Source organism: Acinonyx jubatus, chromosome E1 (genome assembly GCF_027475565.1).
Source record: "Acinonyx jubatus isolate Ajub_Pintada_27869175 chromosome E1, VMU_Ajub_asm_v1.0, whole genome shotgun sequence".
Taxonomy (NCBI): Eukaryota; Metazoa; Chordata; class Mammalia; order Carnivora; family Felidae; genus Acinonyx; species Acinonyx jubatus.
This window is the reverse complement of record NC_069397.1, coordinates 48,453,854-48,479,760: the sequence shown is the minus strand read 5'-3', so window position 1 is coordinate 48,479,760 and position 25,907 is coordinate 48,453,854. Positions and strand designations below refer to the sequence as shown.

Genomic DNA, 25,907 nt, shown 5'->3' with positions numbered 1-25,907 from the left:
TCTCCCAGCGGGAGCCCGAGGCTGAAGGCTGGTTGCAGGCTGGTTCTCTGAAAGCCATTCTCCAAACGCAAAGATCTTCAGACACACATGCCCCCCATGTCTAAGAGAACATTCCACGGAAATAGAGGGAGACATTGGGACGGAGGAGGGGAGAAGTCTATAAAATGGAGAGCCGTGTTCAAGGAGAAAGCCATCCATTTGTTTCTCCAATAGCAGGGTAGCAGAGAAGCACATGCCAAGTAGCGACAGGGAAGAAGCCGCGGAAGTCGACGTAATGATCAACCGCCTTGAAGAGAAAGTCCGAGGAGGACTCTCATATGAAATGGAAGAGGCAGGTCAGGGGGAGAGCAGAGGCAAAAACCACAACTTTGGAAAGCCATCGAAAATTCGGTGAATTGGACATTCACAGAGCTTATCCGTCAGCACACTGACTTTCAGATCGTTGGCTCAGGCAGCTCGATCTTGGCCTATTCTCCAAGGCCCCGAGCGTTGGAAATCTGAGGCGGTGAACGGCTGCAGGAAGAAGGCAAGAGAGAGCATCTCCCGTTTGGGTGGATGATCTGCTTCTGTGAACCCTCGGGACAATTTGTACTTGCTATGACACTGGACATGTCTGGACCTCACGGGGCCAAATGTGCCCTGAGACGTGGCCACGGATGGGCTCACGATGAGAAGGCCAGAAAGGGCAAGCAGACACCAAAGAGGGGGGTGTCCAGGAAAGATGCCACGCGAGAAGGGCATGACACCAAGGGGAGCCCTGGGTCCCCCAAATGCACCTAAGTGACCCTGTGAATAAAGATGTCCTAACTCGGGAGAGGTGTACCCCAGGCGCAGGATGGCTTAAATGTTAATGGAATCCTTTTACACCAAGATCTTTACTTCCTGTTTCCCAGGTAACAAATTCCCCAAAGAATTCTTACCGCGGAAGTTGGGGTGGTAAGATCCATGGTGCCCGAGATGCCATTTGCCTGTAGGAAAGCAAGAGAGAGACTTTCAGACGAATCCCCATGGGGGCTCCCAGCGCCTTTGGGGAGCTGATCACATACTCAGTTCCCCATCAGTGCTGTCCTTTCCTGAGGACGAGCAAAGAGAGGCTGTAAATGCTGTGTGAAAGCCAAGCCTCGCTCTCTGGGACTGAGAGGGAGCCAGGATGAGTCAGGTTCTACCCAGGAAAGCACAGAGTGAAAAGGAAGACAAGCCTTTCCCAAGGGCCCAGAGAAGCCAGCAGGCTGAGCTTCTGCTCCTCTAAGAGCATTCAGTGCCCACAGCGACCCCATGTAGCCCACTGCACCTGCTCTACCCTCCTGCGCTGGGGCCCCTGCCGAAGCTCGGAGGACAGGTGCGCGCTCCAGATAGACTTGGAGATGCCTGGTTCCCTCCTGGTTTCATCATGCTCTCTGACCAACATCAGCAGCCCGCGGAGCCTGCACAGGGACCACCTCCCCACTCCCCACCCCGGCCTGCTGCTGCCCCAGTGAAGAGACCCTCACCTGGACAGCAAAGGAGGAAGTTAAAATTCACGGCTGCGCCTCGCTCTGTAAATGCGTTTCTTTGGGGAGAATGACTGGGTGATGTGCGGCAAAAACTCTGACCACGTTTGAGCTTTCTGACCTGCTAATTCCGCTTTGAGAAGCAGGGATCCCAGGGAAACCAGCCACGAGGCAAAGGGCAGAGAACGCGGTACACAGATCTTAACAGCGGCAGCACTGAATGATGCCCAAGGGAAAGAAAGAAACAGGCAACCACAGGACTGTGGCTGAAGCAAGTTACTTTGCAAGGCCTCGATGAAATACTACCAAACTCTCTTTTAGAGACAAATGCATGTAGCAAAAGGTAATAACCAGGGAATCTAGGTAAAGGGTACAGGGGTGTCTATTATTCCCTTTTTGCAACTGCTCTGTGGGTTTGAAAAAAAAAATGTAACATAAGATAGAGGGGAAATGGGTTAAGCACTCACGTGGAAGGCTTGGATTAAGCATCACGTGGAAATCCAAAATTATATTAAAATGTTTAAGCTGTTTCTAAGATTATTAAAATTCTAATAAATAGATAAAATGTATTACACAGAACTATAAAATAAGGGGCACCTTATAAAATAAGGTGGCTCAGTCGGTTAAGCCTCTGACTTTGGCTCCCGTCATGATCTCGCCGTTTGTGAGTTCGAGCCCCGCATCGGGCTCTGTGCTGACAGCTCAGAGCCTGGAGCCTGCTTCACATTCTGTGTCTCCCTCTCTCTTTCTGCCCTTCCCCTGCTCATGCTCTGTCTCTCTCTCTCTCCCTCAAAAATAAGCACTAAGAAAAATTAAAAAATATATAAGTAAAATGTTTAAGCTATTTCCAAGATCATTAAAATTCTAATAAATAGGTAAAATTATATTACACAGAGATATAAAACAAGGGGCCCCTGGGTGGCTCAGTCGGTTAAGAGTCCGACTTCAGTTCAGGTCATGATCTTGTGGTTCGTGGGTTCAAGCCCCGCATTGGGCTCACAATGAGGAGCCTGCTTGGTACTCTCTCTCTCTCTCTCTCTCTCTCTCAAAATAAATAAATACAACTTTAAAAAAATGTCAAAAGAAGAAATATAAGATATGAGGAAGGGGTTAAAAGGAGGACCTAGTGGTATGTATACAAGACCCTAAACCAAGGTTAGAAGCAAAGTGTGGGTGGTGCCCACGGTCTTGAGATCGCTTCGGTGGGTGTTTTGTTTTTCCCACAAGCATGCTTACAGGGAACTCATAATCACAACACAACGTGGCCGAATATCCAGTCTCTAAGACGCAAAAGGTAGACCGGATGGGGAAGGGAGAGTTAATGTGCAATCAGTGGCTCACGGGGAGTTCAAGGGCATGAAGAGGGAAGGGCAAGCCACAGCAAACCCAGCTCAGGTACAGCCCAGCCGACTCCCAGGGGCCAAACCCTTCCAGGCTGTGACCACGACAGGGATGCGTGTGATGGGGCCAATAAGGATACTCAGCCCCTCGTGGGAGCTTCAGGGTAATTATACCTCCCGGGTACGGGCAGGAAGGGATGGAAAAGGAGAGATCTTAGTTTGTAGCTCCTCCCCCTGGGGCTCCCCCGCCTGGGACAATGAATGAATGCCACGCTCCAGTCTGACCTTCTGTAAAAGTATGTGGGGCTCCTCGATCCAGAGGAGAAGGTGGGGCCGATACCAGAAACCGGAGCCTCCTACAGGTTAACACGGGCGCTCCAGGCACCAAGAACACCCCCACAGGGACCCTCGCCGCCATCCTGTTTGTTGGAAACCCTCCCTTGCCACGTCGTGTAAGAAGGGAGGCAGGCATCCCAGTGGACCCAGCTCTTGGAAAGTCAGAACAACAAGCACAGGCAGCCTAAGGGTGCTGTTGGGACTGCTGCGTTGCCTTGGCCTCTGGAGGGAAGGCCAGCGGTGGAGCAAAGCATCGGAGCGAGGCTGGGCAGAGACACCTGTCTAGATCCTCCCGCCACAGGGTGGGCGACACTGAACAGGTCTCTCCACCCGTCTGAAAGTCAATCTTCTAACATACATCCTGGGGGAAATTATCATCTCACAAGGGATCTCCCTACCCTGATGCAAAGAAAAACTTAGCTCACTACCTGGCGTGTAGCACATGTTGAGTAAGAGGTGCCTCCAGAAATTTAAGAAGAAAGGAAGCCACTGGACGGCGTGGCAGATGCCGCTGTTTGCCTACCTTACACCCATGCCCCCACTTGTCCTGCTAACAGAACTTCGGTTTTGTTCCGGGGATCGGAGACCTGTGCCCAAATCCAAGTCGATCATTGTAATCCTAACCCCAGTTTTCCCAGCCTTCCCTGCGGCAAGGTGTGGCCATAGAAATCCACCGAGAAGATTTAAGTGCGTTTCTGCCCGGAGGGAGGGGGAGTGTCTGAGAACAGATTCGCTCTCTCAGGAGAAGTGAATACAGGAGGCCACGGGAGGCTGGCACCTCCTCCCGTCTGTTTCTCCTTCCTTGAGGCCAAATTATGGTGAACGGTACTGAGCAGCTCTGTCGCAACCAAGAGGCAACAAGCGGGAGGACAAAAAGAGCAGAAAAAACAGAAATGGTTTCCTTGAGCCGCGCAGCCAATGAAAGCAATCACTCGCCTCTAAGTTGTTACAATAGGAGGAAAACCACTCCACTGATGGTTTTGGTTCCCTGTTAGATCTCTTCAGTTACTTGTAGCTGAGAGCCTTCCTAACATTGACAGCAGGAAATCAACAAAAAGCAGACACGAACAGAAGAGGGTGGTGGCACGTTGGGGCTACCCAAACACAAAGCGGGCACCCCATAAGTGCTATGGGAGGTGGGGGTCCCGGCTGCGGAGCTCCAGGGTTACCTATCATCCCAGTGACATAGCCAGCTTGCCGCAGCACCTCAGCCAAGGTGGTCTCATTGAGCGGAAGACCCCCCACGGAAGTGACCGCAAAGTTGTGCGTGACTCCATTGCGAAGGCCGAGCCGTCCGGTGAGCAGGGAGGCCCTGGAGGGGGAGCAGGTGGAGGCAGCTGCATGGAAATCCACAAACCTGCACAGAAAGAAAGGTGATGGGGTCCCTCTATCCCCAGAAAGCCAAACCGAGAGAAACTCGATTCCCACCCAGTCCCCAGGATCCCAGGGCTGGGAAAAGCTCCAAGACCAGCTGAGGAAAATGAAGCTCCGAAGGGTCGTGCAACTAATTCAAGGTCACACAGCTAATTCAAATTGTCTTCCTCCAGAATATTTAGTGGATCCTGTTGATCCTGTTTATCCCACACTTTGCATTCATCCAGTCACTAAAATTTGTATCTCTAAAATCAATACCCGTGGCTCTTAAGCGGTCACTCGTGGACATTCCAAGGTGCTCCAAAACTTTGTGTTTTGCAACACGCACATCCCTAGCTGAGGCTGAAGAAGGCGGCCTCCTTGGTTTGGCTCTCGTACTGCAAGTGAGTGCCTTCCTTTCCACCGTCCGTTGAGTGCTACAGTTTTGGCATTTCTGTGCTTTCTGTCGGTGATTTTGCTGTGTCAAATGGTCCCCAAGAGTAAGACTGAAGGGCTGCCTACCGCTCTCAAGTGCAAAAAGGCTGTGATGTGCCTCATGGAGCAAATACAAGTGTTCGACAAGCTTCATTCAGGAACGAGTTACGGTGCGGTCTGCCATGAGCTCCGTGTTAACGAATCAAAAACCACAGTACACAAGACGTCTTTAAACAGAAACACACAAGGACAAAACAAGGTTCTGTAGTGATCTGTTGGCAAAAATGTAACCAGAGGCTCACAGGAGTCTAACTCTGCAGATCCCCTAGAAGCAATGGTTCGGTATTCCGCGATCCAGCGTTCACGGTGACTTTATAGAGTAACTATTGCCAATGACAAGAATCGGCGGTATCTACTACACAATACTGGATGCCCAGCCTTCTTTTTTAGACACTGTGGAGAAATATAAAAGAAGTCTAACCATTTTCTTGCCCTCAAGGAACGTGATTACACTTAATGTCGCAACTGGCCATGTGGGTCTCCCAATGTGAAGTTGTGAAGTATGTGAAGTTGATATCATCAAGGATTCTTATCAAGAGCATTGAACCTGAATCTCATCATGCCTCTGGACCTAATTTCCAGGTTACAGGAAATACAGCTGACAGAACAGATTAACTGACACCACAAGGAAATAATCTTAACAAACCATCTGACAACATTCTACGACACTCCACCACAACTGGTGTAGTTCTTCAAAAAGTCAATATCCGAGCAAAAAGTGGCATAGTGGGGGATATTCTACACTAAAGGACACTAAAGAGACAACCCAAATGTAATACGTGACCCTTGGCTGGATTCCAGTTCAAACGTGCCAAGAGCACATTTGGGGGCTAATTAGAGAAACTTGATAGGAGCTGCCTGTAAGATGCCATGGGGGGAATCGTTGTCCATTTTCTGGATTACAGCCAAGTAGAGGAATGTTTTTGTTCTTTTTTTTCTTCTGGTTGTATTGGCATATAACATTGTATTCACTGAAGGCTTACGACATAACGATTTGACACATGTATTTACTGGGAAACGATACCCACAATAAGTTTGGTGAACAGACCTCACTTCACACATAGCTACCCTTTGTGTGTATGTGTGATGAGAATTTTTAAGATCTGCTCTCTTATCAACTTTCAAACGCACAAGACGGTGTTGTTAATTATAGTCACCGTGCTGTGAGTTCCGTGCCTTGGAGCTTACTTATCTCATGACTGGAAGTTTGCACCTTTGGACCCCTTCACCCATTTCCCCCACCCCTACCCCTGGCAACCACCACTCTGTTCTCTGCATCTAGAAATTCTTTTTTTTTTTTTTTTTTTTTAGATTTCACATTTAATTGAGATCATATAATATTTGTCTTTGTCTCACTCCTTTTACCTAGTATGATGTCTACAAGGTCCAACCCACGTTGTCAAAACGGCAGATTTCCTTCTTTTACAGCTAAATAATCTTCCATTGTCTACTACATAATAAAAAAAATAGCCACTTTTATTACATTTAGAATATATTTTTACTACGTTCGGAAAGATTTTAGGGGCCCACTTGGTTAAGCTCAGTTGGTTAAGCATCAGACTCTTGATTTTGGCTCCCATCATAATCTCACAGTTCATGAGATCAAACCCCACGTCGGGGCTCTGTGTTGACAGTGAGGGGCCTGCTTCGTACTCTTTCTCTCTCCCTATGTCTCTGCCCCTCCCTGACTCACATAAGCACGCATGCACACGTGCATATTCTCTCTCAAAATAAATAAACTTAAAAAAAAAAAGAAAGTTTTTGTTACATTAAGAATGCTGGTATTCTTTTTTTTTGAGAGAGAGAGAGAGAGAGAGAGACAGACAGAGCGTGAGTGGGAGAGGGGCAGAGAGAGAGGCAGACACAGAATCTGAAGCAGGCTCCAAGCTCTGAGCCATCAGCACAGAGCCCCACGTGGGGCTCGAACTCATGGACCATGCGATCCTGACGTGGGCCAAAGTCAGACGCTTAACCGACTGAACCACCCGGAGCCCCAAGAATGTTTTTATTCTTGAGAGATGTATGCTATAGTGTTTATAATAAAATATAATAATATCTACACCCTTAGAATGACTCAAAAAAAAAAAACCCACCTTCTTTATAGACAGAGCGAGTACAAATAAAAATGGCAAAATGCTAATAACAATTGAGTATACTGTCCTTTTCATTTTCCTTTATATTGGAGATTTTTATTATTAAAACTTAATATTAATATTTAACATTAAAAGTTTCAAAAGGATGACAATCTGGAGTCTAGAATGAGCAGAGCTGTGACAGGATGGGTGGCCAGGCTGGCCAGGAGGGCAGGGAGGACAGGTGGCTTAAAGGTCAGGTAAGCACCGCAGAACCATGTGCATCCAGGCTGCTGGGAGCCCGGCGGGCGAGCTCAGCCATGCCGGGCAGAGCGAAGCCCAAGGTCCTGGGGTGGATAAGGGACTGGCCCACAGGCGCCAGGTCAGCAGAGCAAAGCCAAGCTCAGCGCCTCTCTCCTCCTCTCCACATATGACCCATCCTCACCTAGGGGCCGGTGGGAGGGGGCTGGGGGGCCTTTAAAAGTGCTCCTCTGACCACTGCTTAATACTCTAAAACGATTGCCTGGTGCGCCCTGAAAGCGCGCTCCCTCACAGTCCGCCTTGCAGGCCTCTCCTTCCCTGCCTCCCTCAGGCGCCAGCACAGGGGGCTTCTGGGTCTTTTTTAGGATCTGCAGATTGCCAGCTCCTTCCCAAGGTCGGCCTGCACCTGGCACGCTCACCCAGACCTTTGCATGGCCCATCCTCCCCGTTCAGTTTTCCCGCAAGGGGGCCTCCGCTGCCCTCTCATCAGGCACCCTGAATGCATAGTTGGTAACACTGATCCCAACCCGAATTACCTGGTTTATTTTTATGTCCTTTCTTTCTGGGCCAACTTCCCTCCATGCAAGCTCCCTGGGAGGAAGGCTTTGCCTGTCGCTCACCGCTTATCTCGGGCTCCTAAAACTGGGCTCTACAAATACAGGGTGGAGGGGAGGAGGGAGGACGGTGAGGGGGGAGGAGAGGGGAAGAGAAGGGTCTTTCCTTCCCAACAACTTCATTGAAAATGTAACCCAACCTCGGGGCCCCTGGGTGGCTCAGTCGGTTGAGCACCGACTTCGGCTCAGGTCATGATCTCACGGCCCGTGAGTTCGAGCCCCGCGTCGGGCTCTGGGCTACAGCTCGGAGCCTGGAGCCCGCTCCCGATTCTGTGTCTCCTTCTCTCTCTGCCCCTCTCCCACTCGGGCTCTGTTTCTCTGTCAAAAATGAATATATGTTAAAAAAAAAATTTTTTTTTTAATAGAAAATGTAACCAAACCTAAAATTAACCATTACTGGGAAGTGGGGGGTGGGGTGGGATGTCACCAAAAGTGGCACCTTCCCAACAGTTTTAAAGATAACATGCTGACGTGGAGTTTGCTCATCGAAGTGTCACGAAGAGATGTGACATCGGGGACCCATGTGAAAGCAGGGGATGAGGTCACAGAGAGCAGTCACGTTTAAACACTCCTCCCCCACACTCCAGAGTCTGGGTCACCACCTGCCACCTGCACTATGGCCTCAGGTCTCCGCCATAACCCCAGACCTGGACGGCGGTGGTCCCCAAACCCAGTGACAGCAGCTCTAGACCAGGACCGGCCATTTGCCCAGGCAGTCCTCCTTCCCCGGGGCAGTACTTGCTCAGGGGCTTAGACCAGCCTGGGGACAGTTCCTTGTTTTCTGTGCCCCCGCAGAGGCCAGCCTGGGGCAAGAAAATGGGGAGATGCGTACAAATCCCTGCCTCTCACTCAGATCCAGCAATTCGGTCAGAAGACTTGGGACACAGAGGCTTAAAACAGTGTTTAAAAGGGACTCCACCTGGGGCGCCTGGGTGGCTCAGTCGGTTTAGCGGCTAAGACCCATGACTTCAGGTCATGATCTCAAGGTTTGTGCGTTTGAGCCGCATCAGGCTCTCTGCTGTCGACGCGGAGCCTGCTTGGATCCTCTGTCCCCCTCTCTCTCTGCCCCTCCCTGCTTGCGTGCCCTGTCTCTTAAAAATAAATAAAACATTTAAAAATAAATAAATAAAGGGACTCCACCTGCAGCCTCTCTCCCCCCTACGAGGACCAACTGTACTAAAAAGAAAGCCCTTACGAGTCTATAATGTTTTCACGTCCCTCGTCCCTCAGAGACGCCCTCCGGAGCGACCCCCCAGCCTGGGTACAGCCAGCAGGGCCCTGAACGCCCTGCCCTTCGCCATGACCTTGGCATTTGCAGAGGTGCTGGCCCTAAAGAGCAGTGAGGTCTGCAACCCCCCCAGCAACACGGTGGTTTCCTCTTTTCTTGTTTCTTTCCTTTTTTCTCTGTCTTTTAAAAAAATGTTACACTCAAGCCTAGGGGCGTCTGGTGGTTCCCTAGGTTAAGTGTCCGACTCTTAGTTTGGGCTCAGGTCGGGATCTCACAGTTCATGGGATCGAGCCCTGAGTCAGCCTCTCTGCTGTCAGCGTGGAGTCGGCTTTGGATCCTCTAGCCTCCCTCCTCTGCCTGTTCTCTCTCTCTTTCTCAAAAATAAATAAACATCGGGGTGCCTGGCTGGCTCGGTGGGTTAAGCGTCCAACTTCAGCTCAGGTCATGATCTCTTGGTTTGTGAGTTTGAGCGCCGCATCGGGCCCTGTGCTGACAGCTCAGAGCCTGGAGCCCGCTTCGGATTCTGTGTCTCCCTCTCTGTCTGCCCCTCCCCTGCTCATGCTCTGTCTCTCTCTGTCTCAAAAATAAATAAAACATTAAAAAAAATTTTTTTTAAAGGTACTAATTGTCACTGAATTGTTCTCTTTAAAATGGTTCATTTTAGGTCATGTGAATTTCACTTCAATAAAACAAAACAAAACAAAACAAAACCCAAATCTTACAGACTAAGAGGAAAACGCCTGAAGAGAATGTCTCAGGTAGGAGAAAAGGCCCGTTAAGCTGGGGGTCAGATCTGTAGTTCTTCGGATGAGAAAATACTCATTTGACGTTTTATTTATTTTTGAGAGAGAGAAAAAGAGAGAGAGAGAGAGAAAGTGGGGGAGGGGCAGAGAGAGAGGCAGACACAGAATCCGAAGCAGGCTCTAGGCTCCGAGCCGTCAGCACAGAGCCCGATGGGGGCTCGAACCCACGAACCGCGAGATCATGACCTGAGCCGAAGTCGGACGCTTAACCGACTGGGCCACCCAGGCTCCCGGAGAAAATGCTCATTCAAAACCAAGGTGGTGATCTATCATTTCTTTCCTTTTATTCCCAAGATACCGGCAAGCAGCAAGCCGGGGCAGCTCTGATAGGTGCTAAGGAAGCAAAGGTACAGTCTCTGTCCTCGATGACCTTACAGTTTACTTTCTGAACAAAAGCCTTACGAGGTCATTTCTACTTCACTAGGGATGGTCATAAACACGTACTTAGCGCTAACTGTGGACATGGCCCTTTACGTGTGTTAACTTGTCTAACACAGCAGCCTGTAGGATGTGTATTGTAAGGACTCCCGTTACAGATGGGGAAACTGAGGCAGTGGGACACGGGAGAGACACAGCGTGTCCCCAGGCACTCTGCTCCACCCCTGCCCTCAGCTTTACACCACGAAGCCAGGTATCCAAGGGCGGTCTTCCAACTCACGCCCGTCCAACTCCAAATCCCATGCGTGTGCCATTTAACCGCACTGTCCCCGCTAGGAACTCCAGAGCATGCCTGCAAAGCCAAAGGGAAGGGGCCGGGAGACACCCACTCCACAGTGGGCGGAGGAGACGGAGTGAGCTTTTTACGCAGAAAGGAAACGTGCCCGGTCCCCCCAGGCCCAGGGTCAGGGAGGCGGCACGGGGTGCTGGCACAAGAAGAGGCTTTGAGGCTTCATCATCTAAAGACTGGCATGGCTCACGTAGGCAGGTGTGCACAGGCATATCCGTGTCGAAATGCGGCTGAGAGAATTGCTAATGGGGCCTCGGAGGAGCTTCTGGAGAAAAGATGACAAAACCCTGATGTGATCGATCGATTCGGGTTTGGCCCGGGAGTTTCCAGTCCTGATAACCTTCCAGAGAAACACCAGGCACCTGAACGTCGGGTCTCACCCGAGTCCTGCCTGGAAACGGGAGGCCGCGTGCGACAGCCATGGTTCCGGGAACTGGTGCTTCTGGAAAGAACAGCTCTCCACTGGGTTTCCCCCGCTCCAGACACCCTCGGCCCACACCAGCTGGTTCCCACAGCCTCCGCCCCACAGAGTTCACCCAGGAGATGGGGTAATTCCCTAACGCCGTGTTTCAAGGCAACAAGTGGCACAGAAGGGACATCACGAGGGAGCCGTGAGAGCCCGAAGAGGTGCAGGCCCAGCCCTGCAGCTGCTCTGGGGAGCAGGTTGCGGGCTGCCTTCATCCGACAGAACGAGGGCACGGAAGGTCTGTGCCCCAACACGCACGGCCAGCTCCACGGCGAGGCGGCTGTCTGTCTCGGGGAGCCCAGGAGGAGGCATGTGCAACTCCCCTGTGTGCGCATCTCTGGGACTCCTCCGAAGCATCCCCACCTGCCAGACGTCCTGGGGCCACAAAGGTCCTGGGTGTTGGGGGGGGGGCAGCCGGTAACCCCCACTCTTAGAATCCCAAACCAGGTTGCACCTCGCAGATCACGCTTTTGCTCCCAAGACAAACGATCATCTCTACCCAGCCTATCCTGCTCTCCTCCCCGAGACGGAAGGTGCAGGACGCTCCCCGCTCACCGTCCTCACCGCCCCTTGTGATAATCCGTACCCCTCGCAGCACACGCTTCCAAAGCACTCACTACACTCCAGGCACTCGACGCACTTTGGGTCCAGAGCGTCTGCTGCCCCGGGACTCATTCTGGGTTGAATGTGCACATTCCGGAAGCTCTGTGCGGGCTGGCCCACGCCTGTGGGTGTCAGCTCTTTCCCACAAGAGAACCAGCTGCACAGTTTGCAGGGCCCTGTGCAAAAGAAGACGGGGGAGCCCTTGTTGGCAATGGACTAAGCATTTCAAGGCGGCAACGAGAGAGCTTTCAACCAAGCGAGGGGCCCTCCGAAAGCACAGAGCCCGGTGTGGCTGCACGGGTCACCCGCCCACACGGCTGGCCCCGCCCAGCAGCGTCGGTTCCGTCTCGAACCCCAGTCCCCTCTCGGGCCACTGGGCTTCCCAGAGCAAGAAGAGAAAGGCCCACTGGCCTCGGGCCCCAGACGTCGCTCCCACGTACCACGAGGTGGTTTCTCTGCCAGTCTCTGCAAGTTTATCCGGTTCTGCTCCAGATTCATCCCTGCACACCCGCTCTCGCCTTCCAGTGTCCCCTATCTCAGTGAACAGCACCGCCTCCCGCTCAGTCACTTGGTCCGAACGCCTCACCCTGATTCCTCTCTTCCCCTCCCCCTCCACAGCCAAAGTACTAGCACATTCTTGAAAAGACCCTTCTTCCAACCATACCCAGAATCTACCCATTTCTCTCCAACTACCGGCTAACATCCGAGTCCAAGCTCGTATCATGCTGCCCAGACCACTACATGGTCTGTATTGTCTTCCCCAGGGCCACCATGTTGTATAACCCCGGGAGGTGCCATTCACACTGCTGTCCGGAGTTGAGCAGTGCACAATCTGTCCAGCTGTATGTGGCAACCCTGTTCCCCGCTTCCCCCCCTGCCCTCAATTCTCCCTCCCCGCCCCTTTCCCAAGGGGCAGCTGAAGTAATCTCGAAACCTGTTTATCGACTAACATTAATTCCTGGCTGGAAACCCTCTCGCGGGCTCTCATCGCAGTCTAAGTAGATCCAAAGTCATTTTCGTGGTCTGCAGGCCCTCCATCAGAGCTGCCCAGCCTGGAGCTGGAGCACACAGAAAGGGCCAAACGGGCCCCAGTTTTCCAAGATCGGGTTCCTCTCGGCCCCAGGGGCAGCCCGGTGGGGCCCCGGGGCAACTGGAGGCCCCGGGGCAGTCTTACCCCAGCTGTGTGCGCCATTCCAGGGAAAGCACTCCCCGGAGAGTACATGGAGACAGTCCTTGGGCAAGGGTGCCAGGATTGTCACCTCTAACTGCCCAGGGGCCTCGCTGGAGTTCCACTAACCACAGCAGAGCTTGCTGGGGGAGCTCAGGGAGGAACCCATAGTCCTTTCCAGCAAGTAGCTCACACTTCAGAGTGTCAAGACATGTGGGTAAGAAGACAAAATAAGACGGGCCCCATCTGAGAAGTACAAAGAAAAGTGCTGTGGGAGGCAGAGGGAGAGTCATAGGAAGGGTTTGTTTGGACAAACGAAGCTGGGCTCAATCCCAGCCTCCCCCCCACCGTTCTGGTGTGAGACTAGACAGGTAACGGCATCTAGGCCTCAGTATCTTCCTCTGCAAAACGGGCCTAACACACCGACTTCCCCAGCTCATTTGAGGGATTCGGTGGGACGATGTGCACAAACCCCCTAACAGAGCTCCAGGTGGAGAGTAGGTTTCTACAAACTTGTGGTAGTCAAGGTAACTCGTGTCCTCATTCGCTAAATGGGGAGGCAGAGGGCGCCCCAGGCAGGTAGGATAGCACGGAAGCTGGGAACCAATGGGCTGGATTCCAGGCCGCTTGGCTGCTGTTGCCACCATGCAGGCATCAGGTTCACTGCCACAGGTTACGGCACACGTCACCTCGGCCTCAGTGGGCACAGAACCAAGCTCGGAGTCCTTTCTCCGAGAACTCACGTCTGCCTCCCTCCCAGTAAACCCGGCTGGAAACTGAGGCATCGCCTTCCAGTCTGTCTCCCACCTCCCCCTCTTTCAGCAGCTCCCATTCCAAACGATGCCACCCAAGATCAATATGGCTGTCGTCCCTCGTCCGAACCACTTCAGTGACCTTCCAAGATGCCAGGCTCGCTCTCTCCAGCCCATGCTAACATGCCAGTGGGTCATGCCGTCCCCGGACCCCAAGTCTTCAGTGACTTCCTTCTGTGTGGCCACCATAACCCCCCACGCTCTGGCTCAACCCGCTTCTTCAGGCTTCTGACTCATCGCTGCCCGATGTGGGTTGAATCGTGTCCCCCAAAAAGGCACGTTGAAGTTCTAACCCCCGAGCCCCAGAATATGACCTCATTGGATGGTTACACTGAGGATGTAGTTAGTTAAGGTGAGATCGTGCTGGATTAGGGTGAATCCTGAACCTCACGTAACTGGAATCCTTATAAGAGGGGGAGAGAGGGGCGCCTGGGTGGCTCAGTCGGTTGAGCGTCCGACTTTGGCTCAGGTCGTGATCTCACGGTTGGTGAGTTCGAGCCCTGCTTCGGGCTCTGTGCTGACGGCTCAGAGCCTGGAACCTGCTTCGGATTCTGTGTCTCCCTCTCTCTCTCTCTCTCTCTCTGCTCCTTCCCTGCTCACACTCTGTCGCTCTCTCAAAAATAAAGATTTAAAAAAAAAATTAAAAAGAAGGGGAGAGAGACCAAGAGGAAAACGCCACGTGAAGACACAGCCACACAGAGGGAAGGGGGTCACGTGATGACAAAGGCAAGGGTTGGAGTTCTTGCCACAGCTGAGGAAAGCCTGGGGCTCCCAGAAGCTGGAAGAGGCGAGGAAGGAAATCATCCTAGAACCTGAGGGGGGGGGGGTGGGGCATGGCTCTGTCGGCACCTTCATGCTTCCCTCCCGGCCTCCAGAACTGTGAGAGAATACATTCCTGTTGTTTTATTTTTTTAATTTAATTTTCTTTTAAAAAAAAAATTTTTTTAATGTTTATTTATTTTTGAGACAGAGAGAGACAGAGCATGAACAGGGGAGGGGCAGAGAGAGAGAGGGAGACACAGAATCCCAAACAGGCTCCAGGATCTGAGCCGTCAACACAGAGCCCGATGCGGGGCTCGAACTCACGGACCGCGAGATCATGACCTGAGCCGAAGTCGGACGCTCAACCGACTGAGCCACCCAGGCGCCCCTTTAATTTAATTTTCTAAATGTCTATTCGTTTTTTGAGAGAGGGAGGGAGGGCGTGGTTGGGGGAGGGGCAAAGACAGAGTGGGGCACAGAGGATCCGAAACAGGCTCTGTGGCGACAGCAGTGAGCCCTGGGTGGGGCTCGAACTCCCGAACCGTGAGATCATGACCTGAGCCGAAGTTGGACACTGAACCGACTGAGCCACCCAGGCGCCCCAAATTCCTGTTGTTTTAAGCCGTCCAGTTTGTCGCACTTGGTTATGGCCACGCCAGGACGTGAATACATCACCCCACGAAGCCCCGGGACGTCTGGCATCCCTCCCCGCCTCACGTCCCACACGCACCTCTCCAACCCAGCACCTCGACTTCCTGCGCCTCGGCCCAGAGAGCCTGCCCCGTCCTCCTGCCCATCCACATGCCCACCTATCCTCCGCGAGCCGGCGCTGGCACCATTTTGCCTCCCCCACCCCACCCCCGGAAGGATGAGCCTGGACTTCGACTTCCGGAGCCCGTGAAACTTCCTTGCGGCCTTTTCGTGTCTGAACGTAGATGTTGGTCTAACAGCGTCTGTGCCCCACACCCCACCCACCCCACCATGGGCACAAGACCCTGCCGTGGGCTAAGCAGAGTAACACCACCTCTCGTCCCTCATCCTCGAGGACCATGACCCAGGCAGGGCTAATCAGAATCCAACCTGGAACTTTCTGAACCAGACAGTAAGGAATAGCTCTCTCGTTCCCTTTGAACCTCAAACCATGAGAACAGAGGCAAGAGCCACATCTCCCATCATATGGAGGAGCCTGGAAGAATCTACCCGTTGGCTCAGAAGCCCAGCACAAGACAGAATCTCTGCAGAGGTTAAGTTGATGAGCGAAAGCTATGCCCCTTATGTGTGTGGGCCGGCTGAGCAGTGTTGCTGCCTCTTATGACCAGAGAGTCCTGGCTATCACAGTGTGGGTGTAATAGGATAGGAGCCCAGAATATTCCAGTGAGCAACATGAAGCCCTGCCCTCCAGTTGCCCAAAGTTCAGGAAGGGAGGTGGATAATCCCAGCGTGCGAGAGAGCTCTGTGAACACTAGGCACAGGGTGTTCCGAAAGCACACAAGGAGGGCGTACACGTGTGCCGGTGAAGCGAGTGCGTCTCAAAAGAAGCCACGTGTGTGCTGAGGCTTAAAGTATAAATAGGCGTTAACTTTGTTTACGTGTGTCTTATCGTAATAAAAATAGCTGCTGTTTATCAAGCGACTGCCACCCTAATCATATTACGTATATTAGTTCAAATCACTAGGATTCCCCGTTTTACAGATAAGGGAGGTGAGGCAGAGAGAGTTTAAGTTGCTTCCCAAGACCATACGGCTGGCATTGAGGGGGGATGCACCGTGCCCAGTCCAAACACCGTGCCGTACGGAAGACTGTAGACCCCTATATTTGGGAAATGACAGAGCTAGAACTTCAACCCGGGCCTGCCCACCCAAAATCCCATGCTCTTTCAAGTCCCTTTCCATCTGAGAGAAGGCTGGCTGGAGCTGGGCCAATCCAGAGGTTGGTAAGGTAAACGCAGAGGGAATTACCTTTGGCTAGGTGACTAGTCTTGCGCTACGGAGGTCCCGGGACTCAGCCCTGGTGGTGCCGGCCCCAGGAGCCTGACTCACACCCATGCAAACCATGCGAGCCTAAGAGAGACATCAGCATGCCTGTCTCCCAACTGACTGCCAGGGGTCAGCTCAGGAACCAAAGCGTCAGCGTGGTCAACAAGCTTTCTTCTTGGGCATGAATTGCAGGGGAAATCAGAATGCAAAGCTTGTCTTGATGAGTGTGGAGTTAATTAATGCTAAGAGAATTCCAATGGACCATGGAAAAAATCCTTCAGACTGAGCTTTGTCAGTGGGTCTGGGAGGCAAGGGGGCTTTGTTGCCCACCGTCGTCTTCTTCCCTGGCGCTATGGACTGAACGTTTGTGTTGAGGCTCCAACCTCTAACAGGGTGGTATTTGCAAGCCAGGGCTTTGGGAGGTAACTGGGTTTAGATGAGGTCTGCAGGGTAGAGCTTCTATGATAGGATCAGTGTCTTCATAAAGACGAGGAAGACCCCAGAGGGCTCCCTCCCCTCCATGTGAGACACAGTGAGAAGGTGGCCATCTGCCAGCCAGGCAGAGGGTCCTCGGCAGAACCCGACCACGCTGGCTCTCTGATCTCGGAATTCACGGCCTCCAGGACTGTGAAAAATAATTCCTACTGTTTAAGCCACCCAGTCCATTATATTTGTTACACAGCCTCACTGACCAGTACACGTGGGCAGAGCCAGAAACACATCGTCTAAATGCTGTCCCTGCCCGCCTGTCCTTAACAGCTGTCCTGGGGATGGTGTCTCCTCGAGCACGCAACACCACCCTCGCGGGAACGGCTGTCGCGCGTTTCTACGGCAAACAGAACTTCAAGTCCACCCCTCCCCCAGACCGTAGGTTCCGTGAGGACAGGGTTAGTTAGAGCTGCAAGACCGGCCCCAAGCGGGGTGCCTTGGAGGCGTGGAGCCACTCCAGCAACATCTGGTGAGTGAGTAGACAAAACTGGAAGAGGTCACCTGGCTGGGAAAAAATACCTTCACCCAGTTTTCACAAAATCCCTTAAGCTGATGCTTGTTAGGGTTCAATTCTTTCCTCGCAGCTCAACTCTCAGAAACAATCTTACCTCCTCTCTTTCCAAGTCTTTAGAGCCCTGACCGTACCCTCGCCTCCTAAAAGAGCCAACAACATCCCTGGCGGCCCAGTGAACTGACCTGCACGTCACTTTCCCCTCTGCCAGCCTCTGTCTCCACGTGGCAGAGACCAGTTAATAAGCGATAAAATGGTCTTGCTATTTGGAAAGCCTCTTTTGTTTTTCCCCAAATCTATCTGGGCAGGCTCAGGCCAGTTCACCAACAGGGGTCCTAATTAAGGTCTGAAAATACATTGTAAAGGAAAGCTGGAAATACAGAGCCAGACATTACAGCAGCCTGTTAACGGGAAAATCAACGCAAATTAAGACACAGCCAGACAGAAGCCAAAGCAACTTGCCGTTGCATAAATTACGCGTATTAGAATCAGAAAACGTTAGGGCCGGAAACACGGCCACGAAAGCCCTGGAGAGACAGAACATGGCGAAGTTAAGCGTGTCCAGCCTTCGTCTGTGAGGAATTTAAGATAGACGATGAGGCCTTCTGCACTAACTCTCTACATGGCTGTGTACCTGGAATAAAGGCTATCTTTGCTCCATTCATAATTTAAAGTCTTGGAGGCAGAAATAGGTTTTAAAAATTATTTGTTGTGGCCTTTGTGCGTAGAGGGATGGGGCGGGAGGTGGAACCCAGAAAAACACCAGCGCGGCTCGACCTCCACGTGACCTTCTGTTAAATGGGAAGAGCGACCAGTCAGCTCTTCAGAAAGTCATCGGGGGGGGTCACTGGGGTAATGGATATGCAGGCCCTTTGTAAACTATGAGCAAATGTGGCAGCAAAGAGTAAACCTGGTGTGTTTTGTTTACTTTTCCATCCTTCCATCCTTCCTTCCTTCCTTCCTTCCTTCCTTCCTTCCTTCCTTCCATCCACTCATATTCTTGTTCTTTCCAAAAACAGGTTCCCAGCAGCCGAGCATGGTATGATCCTTGGCAATCTCCCCCTTTCCTTTTCACATTCTTGTTGTGGATATGCGCGCACGCACGCTCAAGGAAGGACACACACAAGGCGCGAGACAAGATGCACACACAAGCCAGCATCTCGCGCCTCCTGGATCGGACACTTCTCCCCACACTCATGACCCTGGGCCGTGCCATTCTGGAGGTTCCTGCAATCTGCCCCCTGCCTCCCCAGCTGCCAGTGTGGGCCACTCCCCAGCAAGCTGGAGCAATCCAGCTCAAATGCAGGCTGAGGACTTCAGTCCGCAGGGCCCCCACTGCCTCCAGGACCAAGTCTGAACACTAGAACGTGCATATGAGGCCTTTCGCTGATGGGCACGTCTGTTGGTCCAGCCTCACGTTCCCAGCCACATTCAACCACTGGAATGGCAGCCCCAGAAGAGCGAGGGCTTCTGGTTGTCTGGATCATGGATGCATTCCCAGCACCTAGGACAGGGCCTGAGGGAGCCTCTAGGAATATTTGTCCAGTGAAAGGGCACTTTTCAGTTCTGAGCCTTTGCTCCGGTTTCCCCTCTGCCTACAACACGCTTTCCTCTCCCTTCATCCGGCTAATTCCTACTCATCTTTAAGGTCTCAACAGTGAGACCCTTTCTCCAGTACCTCTTGGCTTCCCTCTGGAGAAATGGCCTCTCTCTTCCTGCAGCCCCTCAGGACTATCTTTAACATGCTTCTGGCCCTGGGCTCTACCGTCCAAAAGGCAAGAAGCCCCAGCATGGACCTTTTTCATTCCTGATTGTCACCAAGGGATAAGTAAGGTGCTAATTCCATCCCAGAAGAGTCCAATTCAGTTCCATCCAATCTAGGTTATTAAAGCCCCGGGACAAGGGGTGGGAGGTGTGGGGTTCCTGCTCGCAGTACATTTCCTTTCTGTATTCTAATACTTTTTAAAAATAATTTTTTAAGTTTATTTATTTTGTGAGGTGGCGGGGGGGGGGGGGGCACGGTCGGGTAGAGAGACGGAGAGGGAGAGAGAAAATCCTAAGCAGGCTCTGCACTTGTCAGCACAGAGCCCATGCAGGGCTCGAACTCACGAACCTGGAGACCATGACCTGAGCCGAAACCAAGTGTTGGACACTTAACTGACTGAGCCACCCAGGTGCCCCTTCTCCCCTCACCCCCCGGTCACCTTCTGCATTCTAAAGGCTGCTTTTCTTGTCTTACCCCCGCCCCCCGGCTGGAAGACTCTTAGGGCGCAGCATTTGTCCTATGACCTGCTCTGACCAGAGTCCTTGTCAAACGAAGTAGGCGGGAGACTTAAAAGGTAACAGCCGCTGGACAGGCAATTTTGAACTCACAGTTGGCACCAGGGCCACACTGGTTAATATTTCAGTTGGTTTTCTCTAAGATTGAGTGCTACCTAGATGATGGTGCTCCTACGTGTCCCCATCTATTAAAGCCACGGGGCCCAACGCTGCAGGACCTTTCCTGTAGGCTTCACCGTGGCCCAGTTGGTAGGTGGGCATTGCCTGACTTTACGTCCACTGGACCTACTTACCCAAGGGCAAAGATATAAAATTGTCTGTCTCGTGTCGCTGAGCAAATTTCTCGAAGTTCGTGGCGAAGGTCATAGGACAAGAGGTTTTCTTCCTCAACCCAGGGTCTGAATGACTGTTTGGGGGGTGGAGATAAAGCTGGAAGGGATTACACGGTGGGGTTGGAATCTTTCTCTTATTAATAGAAGTCTCACTCAGAATGTTCTTTCTACCCTAGCTCTCATGAAGACCTCATTACCATCCCCTGCAGCTGTGAGTGCCAGCCTGGCTCCCGGCTTCCCTGCGATTGCTGCAAAACCCCAAAGGCAGCAGGATAGTTGGCGGGGAGGAGGGGGGGGGGGCGGGGAAAGACCCAAAACATAACAGCGTGGATGATGAATGTCTGCAAAAAGCCAGTGTGAGAACAGAAATCACACGAGGCGTTTGACTGAATTGACACATCAATTCATCCCTCACCCAGGCCCTTTCTAGAAACAGACCGAAGCCCCTGGGAGCCCCTGACCTTCCAGTGGTGAATATTGATCTTTGACTCCTAGCTAAGCCACTGTCTTTACTCAGCAGCAGCAATGACTCGACTCAGGTGAGACAGGGGGCAGCGATGGACTGAAGCGGGCGGGGAAAAGATCAAGGCGCAAAAGCAACGGACCGCAGGTCGATTTGCATAAGTGAATGTACGTGCTCTGTCAACCCCGCTTCTGAGCCAGCCCGGGAGACCCGCCAAGTGAGCGGCCACTATCTGGGCTTTGCTGGCTGGGCCCACTTCCCCCAAGAGACGCACAGGTCACGACCGCGCAGGTGCTCATACCCGGGTCTGGACACCCGAAGGCAGGGCTGGAATCAAGTCACCGGCCAGGAGATGGAGGCGAGTTACCGCTCACTCTCAGGATGATCAAGAAATAGTTGCTGGCTCATCACAAGGTGAAGCCAGCGCTGGCCTTCCGCGGGCCTGCGGTGAGGCGAGAACCATGCTAGTGATGCGTGGTCAAGGTTATTCACTGGGTTCTCATACTGATTTAAACGATTCAGCTTATTTTCAGAGTTAACTCTCTGCCAGAAGAGCTGGAGGAGAGGCCGATGAAATACATTTTTTTTTTTAATCTCCTTTTTAAAGTGTGAGTGATTCCTTCCTCTAGCCCACAAGGCAATGCAAGTTGCCTCGGGCTCCCTTTCTCTAGCCGTTTGAAAGGTTTACATTTTAGCTGATTACTAAGTCCCTGGCCTTTTCATTTGAATTCCAACATTTCCTTGAATTCCAACATTTTCCTTGGGTTATCTTATCCTCGTCAGACTTTCAAACGTTCAACAGTACTGCTCGGCTCAGATTTGCACGGGACGGTGACGAAATGCCCAGCCCACCAGGTCAAGGGCAAAAGGTATTGTCTGCTGAAACTACTGACAGGTGCAGGGGGCCCAGCTGCCTCACAGGGCACACATGGGCCGTCACTCAACACTAGTCGGCAATGTCCTCTGATAAAGAGACGTTTGCTGCTTTCTGGTGACTTTCGTTTTTTGTTTTTTGGGTTTTTTTCTTTTTCTTTCCCACAAATAAATTATTTATCATTGTTTTTAACATGGTGGGTCTGCAAACTGGAAAATCCACCGCCCACATGTTAGAAAGCGGCTAAAATAGTCAAACACGTGTCACTTCTCTCCGGGCCTCAGTTTCCCCCTATGCGATACGCGGCGAGGATGCTCTTTGACCTGAGCTGCCATAAACGAGATGGTTCCTCTATAAACCTTACGACGGTGGGTTTCAGGCCACAGTCCCTCATCTTCCTCTACGTAAATGGAAGTTAGGAAACCTGCAAAGGAAGCAAAGTTGAGGCACTACCAGTTCTGCCTTTCTGCCCCCAGGGAACCCTGCCATTCTGTAGCAATGACGACATCACAGTTATGTTGTGAATGGTGCCCAATCCGTCCACAAATTTGGCAAATCGCATCTACCATAACCAAGTGGGAAGAAAAAAAAAAAAACAAAACACTACTGGCGTGTGCTGGAAGGGAAATGTTACGGAGACATTGAAGTGTTGCCTGGGGGATGTGGTCTAGGAATGAACAGAATCAAGCAGATCCCCAGAGGACAGCCAAGTGGGGGCAAGTGGCTTGACCTTGACTTCCTCACCTGTGAAAGAAGAGACACATCAGGTGGTGGCCAGAATTAGATGGGGTGAAGTGCAGAGCCTGGCGCCTCGCATTGGCTGTTACTACAGCTGCTGTGTTTGAGTCAAATACAGACGTCGGCTCAGTGTATACAATCCACATAGACATGAACAGGGACTTATTTGTCTCTGGAACCCACTCCTTCCATGATTTATCATTTAGACCGTTCACTAGGCAGGGTAGCCAATTCACATCGACAATTCAAATGCGTATTATTTCTAATCCCAATACCAAAAATAACCATAGTTAACATTTATCTATGTCTATTGCGTGCCAAGCTCTGTGCTAACTGCCTACCTGGATGACTTGATTTAATCCCTACACCATCCTATGAGGTGGGTGTGGCCACCCCATTAACAGAAGAGGAAAGCAAAGCTCTGAGGGTCCAGAGTCATACAGACAGAAAGTAGTAGAGTTGGGATTTGAACCCAAGCCATCTGGCTCCAGAGGCTAACCCCTTCCCTTCCCTTCCCCTCCCCTCTCCTCTCCTTTTTTTTGTTTTTTTTGAGAGAGAGAGAGAGCACAAGCAGGGGAGAGAGGCAGAGAGAGTCAGAGAATCCCAAGCAGTCTCCACACCCAGTGCAGAGCCCGACACGGGGTTCCATCCTGATCCTATAACAGCGAGATCATGACTGCAGCCAAAATCAAGAGTTGGACGCCCACTCAACTGAGCCACCCAGGCGCCCCCAGAGCCCGACTTCTTAAGCAGGATGTTCAATCTTCAAAGCAACAATCTTTTATCGAAAATCTGCTACATTACAGACTATGTTAGGAGCAGAGATAAAAATCTATGCAGTTGAGCTCCCTGCTCTGGGTGGAAAAGCATCCCCCCCCCCGCCCCCCCCCCACACAAATTTCATGTCAATCTAGAACTTGGGAATATGACCTTATGTGGAAAGAGGGCCTTTGCAGATGTCATCAAGTTGAGATGAGGTCATACTGGATTAGGATGGGCCTGAGAGCCAGTGGCTGGTGGCCTCATGAGAAGAGGGGGATATAGACAGGCACGTGGGGAGAGTGCCGCGGAACGGTGGAGGCAGGGAAAGGAGTGACGCAACCACAAACCGAGGAGGCCAAGGATCGCCTGCGGCCACCAGAAGCGAGGAGGGAGGCATGGAACCCATGCTCCCCCAGAGCTTCCAGAAGGAACCAGCCCTGCCGTCACCTTGATTCAGGACTTCTAGCCTTCTGAACTGTGAGAGAGTAGATGTGAGTGGCTTTAAGCCACACAGTCGATAGTGATTTGTTGTGGGAGTCCTAGGAAACAATACCCCAAGGAAAAAAGAGGCTTTCTCTAGTCACCCATAGACCCTGTTTGGCAATAGGGCTTCTTGTCTGAAAGTCATGGTTCCCCACTGGCCGTGAGTAGGCAGGGGGAGAAGCCAGTGATGAATCAATCCGCGGCCTCACAGGAAGCCTGCTTTCCTGTCAACAAGGCACAGAGAGAAAAGCTGCCCACGTCGGGCCAGAGGGCCGTCCGCTCGGCCCCTGTCACAAGGCTCAAATGGGGAGGGTATTTTCATAAAGGGAGAAAAAAATAGGAGAGCCCGCCGAGCTGTGTTTGCATCTGGTTTCTGCTCAGGAGGACAGCATGCCTGTAGTGACAGCTCATAAGGAGAATGCCGAGGCCTCAGAAATCTCGATGTAAATAAGGGGCCAGATATTTCCCCACAAACCCACTAAAAGCAGAAGCTCTTGAGGATTTGGCAATCTGGTTCCCTTTGAAATCTGGTAAATGCTATGGATTAAATCTCTCCAGGAAAAAAAAAAAAATCCAACACGCAAAATTTGGGGTGACATTTCAAGATATCCTGAACTTCTTTTTTTTGTTAATTTTATAAATGTTTATTTACTTTTTGAGAGAGAGAGATTGAACACAAGTGGGGGAGGGGCAGAGGGAGGGAGACACAGAATCGGAAGCAGGCTCCAGGCTCCGAGATGTCAGCACAGAGCCTGATGAGGGGCTCGAACCCACGAACCGCAAGATCATGACCTGAGCCAAAGTCGGATCCTTAACTGACTGAGCCACCCAGGTGCCCTGAACTTTTTTTTTTTAATTTTTTTTTTTTTTGGAGAGAGACAGAGACAGAGAGCAAGCAGGGGAGGGGCAGCGAGAGAGAGGGAAACAGAATCCAAAGCAGGCTCCAGGCTCTGAGCTGTCAGCCCAGAGCCCAACACAGGGCTCGAACCCACGAACCCTGAGATCATGACCTGAGCCGAAGTCAGATGCTTAACCAATTGAGCCACCCAGGTGCCCTGGTAGCTTGAACTTCTAAAGCCCATTCATTGATGAACAATTATTTCTAAACTGTCTACGATGTACCAGGCACTGTGCTCTGTGCTAGGAATACCAGAGAGGAAGAAGAGAAAAGCATTTTTCTTCCCGAAGGCCAGAGCTAGAAGGGGGGGGGGGGGGTGCATGTATGAATTTCCTGTGGCCACCACAAATTACCAGAAACTGGAGGCTGAAAATGACGGGAATGTGTTCTGTGACGGTTCAAGAGGCTGGAAGTCTGAAACCAAGATGGAGGCTCACAAAGAGAAGCTGTCCTGAGCCCCCGCCTGGCTTCTCGTGGTGGCTGGTGGCCCCGGGAGTTCTTGGCTTGCAGACCCAACACGGTTCCCTGACCGTGTCTTCCCTTCACCTCTTCTGGGTGTCTCTCTGTGTCCTCTCCTCTTCTTGTAAGGACACAAGTCATTGGATTTGGGACCCACCCTCAGTGGAGGGTGGTGTCATTAAGGCCCACAATAAATTACATTTGCCAAGTCCCTGTTTCCAAATGAGGTCCTGTGCTGAGGTTCCAGGTGAACATGAATTGGGGGGGCATGTTATTCAACCCAACACAGGGGGTGACACAGGTAAGCGATCACCACGAGAGCAGCAAGGGAGTTGGCGGAGGACCCATGCAGCATCCAAGAAAGCTTTCCCCAGGACCTCATGAGGCACTGGGGATCCAGATGGTGAGCAGAAACTAAGCAGAGGAAGCGGAAAGTAAACCAGGAAGATGGAATCACACAGGTAAGGTCCAGACAGGAGGCAGCAGGTGCACAGAGGGGCCGCGCAGAAAGCCAGTGTGGAAGACGGGCTGGTCTTAGAAGCTGCTGTCCAGAGTTTGGATTGTATCCCTGGGGCCACAAAATGCCTATCAAGGACTGGAAACAGACGAGTGTTTCTAGAAATTTCCTTTTGGCTGAGGTGAGGTGGATGGACTGCAGTGGGTGAGACCAGGTGCAGGGACCCCAAGGGTCCGTGTCTCTGGGGAAGCTCCAGGCCCGAGGATACAAGTGGCTCAAATTCTGTGCAGATGCCCCACACATTGTCCTAACCAGTTAGCTGGAATGATTCCCACTGAACTGAACAGAGGGGTTTAACGTAGCACAAGCGGGATCTGAGCTGGACAGTCGGACTGCTGTCAGCCCAAGATGAACACGCAAAGTCTGAATGCCCTGGGCACCTGGTTGGCTCAGTCTGTCGAGATCCGACTTTGGGCTCAGGTCACGATCTCGAGGTCTGTGGGTTCAGACCCACATCAGGCTCTGTGCTGACAGCTCGGAGGCTGGAGCCTGCTTTGACTTCTGTGTCTCCCTCTCTCTCTGCCCCTCCCCTGCTCACACTCTGTCTCTCGCTCTCTCTCTCTCTTTCTCTCTCAAAAATAAACATTAAAAATTT

General features: G+C 51.9%; 1 protein-coding gene across 5 annotated transcripts in view; it reads right to left on the bottom strand.

Annotated features, from left to right (window-relative positions):
- The window catches only part of ARSG (arylsulfatase G), a 108,090-nt gene that overhangs the window by 41,752 nt on the left and 40,431 nt on the right, over nucleotides 1-25,907 (bottom strand). For all 5 annotated transcript variants that reach the window (XR_008294218.1, XM_027047886.2, XM_027047887.2 and 2 more), the window contains exons 3-4: nucleotides 4,336-4,523; nucleotides 921-968 (exon numbers count right to left, since the gene is read on the bottom strand). Coding sequence is in view for 4 of the 5 variants with exons in the window: in XM_027047886.2 (XP_026903687.1) it covers nucleotides 921-968; nucleotides 4,336-4,523 (236 nt within the window). In the remaining variant the exon portion in view is untranslated. The remainder of the gene's footprint in view (nucleotides 1-920; nucleotides 969-4,335; nucleotides 4,524-25,907) is intronic.